Raw genomic sequence first — 2,294 nt, forward strand, 5'->3', positions numbered from 1 at the left:
TGTACAGAGCAGTTGATTTTGTATGAAGATGGTGATAGGTAAAAGATCTAAGTGACTTTAAAAGTGGATTTATAGTTAAGGCACAGATGGCAGGAGCTTCAGTCTGCTCAGCTGGCTCGTGTTTCAATAGACAGACATCTACATTTAGATTTCGTTCGTAAATATGCTTGGAAACTGTAGCTGGTTGATGGTCGTGATGCTCATAAAGTATGCAAGAAAAAAATTAAACATTTCTATCCTGATGAAACTAGTGTCTATAACGATAACGAGGACCCACTGAACAGTTCGATGACAATGATATGAATCATATGCTACAGCTTTCTGCCTGCTTTTGCTGATTCTGCTTCTTTAAACATTTTGGATCAGCCGGCAAATAGTTGTATGTGTGTTTAAAGGTCGCTGTGGCTCAGCAGCTGGTGGAGCGTGGAGCCGACCCAGACCGAATGAACGTTCTGTCCAAAACGGCCTTTGAACTGGCCATGCAGCTGAAACAGAGAGACGTCAAGGCCTATCTGGACTCCATCACCACCGTCCGACCCCAGACAGGTAGAGCTGCCGTTTGATGAAAGTTCAGACTGGCTTTATTTTGCATGCTTGTTGCACAGAGCACACAATGTGGCTCGGAGAAATCTGATTGTAAAATAAAACAGAAAAACAATGTATGAAGAAAGAAAGAAAAAGAACATTCTTTTATTTTTTTCAAAAATCAAAGAATACCAGAAGAAGATGAGATTTTTATTAACAGTTGAATGTAGTGGTAAGAATGAGAAACACTGATGTAAACACCGGTGGACAGATTAAAAGTCAAAAAGCGAATTTTAAAAGCAGCTTCATGTGTTCTCCTGGTTTTCTGTCAGGCTCTGCTACGTTTTGCTGATTCTGTGGAAACGTCAGTTGTTGACCCCGAACTAAATATTTCATTTTGTTTTGGTTTCAGAGACTGTTTGGAATTTTTTCTATCATTTTTGATGAACAGTTTTGTTGTAGCAGCAGAACTGACCTCCCTTTCTGTGTCATTACAAGAATCTAGTTGTAATGTGCTGCAATTAACACTGCAGCGAGACAGTGGATGCCCTCCCAGTGTCTTTGAAGATTAACAGCTCTTCTCACAGGTCGTTCAGGTTTTAGCTCAGTTTACAGGCACATACATGGCGGCCCGTTAAAACCTGTGATTGCAACAATAAAATCAAGAAAATCTGTCACTAGAGCTCTTTTGTGGCTGTATTGTTTCACATTTATTTATATGTATGACGGTTAAATGTGAACGATTAATGGGCTGAAATGTAGTGAAAACAGAATTGACAGGAAGATGAACAAAAAGCTTTTATCCAGTTGTGTTAATCCGACTGTCTGAGTCTCTCAAAGCGTACGAGACGTTCCTCCTAAAGCGCAGAGTTTCTACTTTTCTCACTCTCTCGGTTCTCCTTCCTCTCCGTTCCAGGAATTTCTTTTAGATTTTTGCGAGTGGTGAACTCTGCAGCAGTTAGTATTTATGTACACAGCCCCCCCTCACTGCGACTAAGTGTGCTGAGCTATGTGGAGTCCGGCCAAGTAGGGCTGTTGTTTCAGAGCGTATCAGAACTATTTTCTGTTCTCAGTCGTCTCTCGATTTCTTCACAGACGATGAGAGAAGAAGACCAGATGTGTTCAGTGCTCTCAAACTGGGTGAGTTCATTTAAATAGATGAAGGGGAAAAAATTTATGGGAATTATGCTGTGGATGTAAGATGAACAGGTTGTGTGTTCATTTATGTGTTTTATGTTGATTCAGGAAACTCGCAGCTCGTCAAAGAGATCCTGGAGGAGGACCCAGCTCAGGTGAATTCATCCAATCAGGAAGGAGCGTCACCTCTCATGATGGCGGCGGTGAGCGGGCAGTTAGAGGTGGTGCAGCTGATGGTGGACAAGAATGCCGACATCGACAAGCAAGATGGAGTCCATGGGTGGACCGCTTTAATGCAGGCCACGTATCATGGGTAAGGTGCTGGAAGAGTCTTTGAGATTAAGTTAATTGAAACTAATGTGTTAAAAAAAATGAAAACATGATTGAAAATGGAGACGTTTGACTCTGTAATGGACATGGAGTGTGTTTAGAGACACTTTCATCAATCTTTTCTTTTGTTTTCTCCCTCCCACCGTCTTCCAGCAACAAAGACATTGTTAAGTACCTGCTGAGTCAAGGGGCTGATGTGAACCTCCGGGCTAAGAATGGGTACACAGCCTTTGATCTGGTGATGCTGCTCAACGACCCAGGTAGCCCTCACTGTTACTGCTCTATTGCACAGCACTTTGGGA

At 42.2% G+C, this 2,294-nt stretch overlaps 1 protein-coding gene across 1 annotated transcript; it reads left to right on the top strand.

The window, feature by feature from the left end:
- Window positions 1-118: 118 nt before the first annotated feature.
- On the top strand, window positions 119-2,252 carry LOC103376383 (ankyrin repeat and SAM domain-containing protein 6-like; the record flags this gene model as incomplete). The annotated part of the gene is made up of 4 exons (XM_008306746.1): window positions 119-546; window positions 1,621-1,665; window positions 1,771-1,975; window positions 2,146-2,252. Coding segments are annotated over exons 1-4 (460 nt in total), but the record flags the coding sequence as incomplete, so codon positions are not given.
- Between the last annotated feature and the right edge of the window lie 42 nt (window positions 2,253-2,294).

Source organism: Stegastes partitus, unplaced genomic scaffold, assembly GCF_000690725.1.
Source record: "Stegastes partitus isolate 25-593 unplaced genomic scaffold, Stegastes_partitus-1.0.2 Scaffold4182, whole genome shotgun sequence".
In the NCBI taxonomy this organism is placed as follows: Eukaryota; Metazoa; Chordata; class Actinopteri; family Pomacentridae; genus Stegastes; species Stegastes partitus.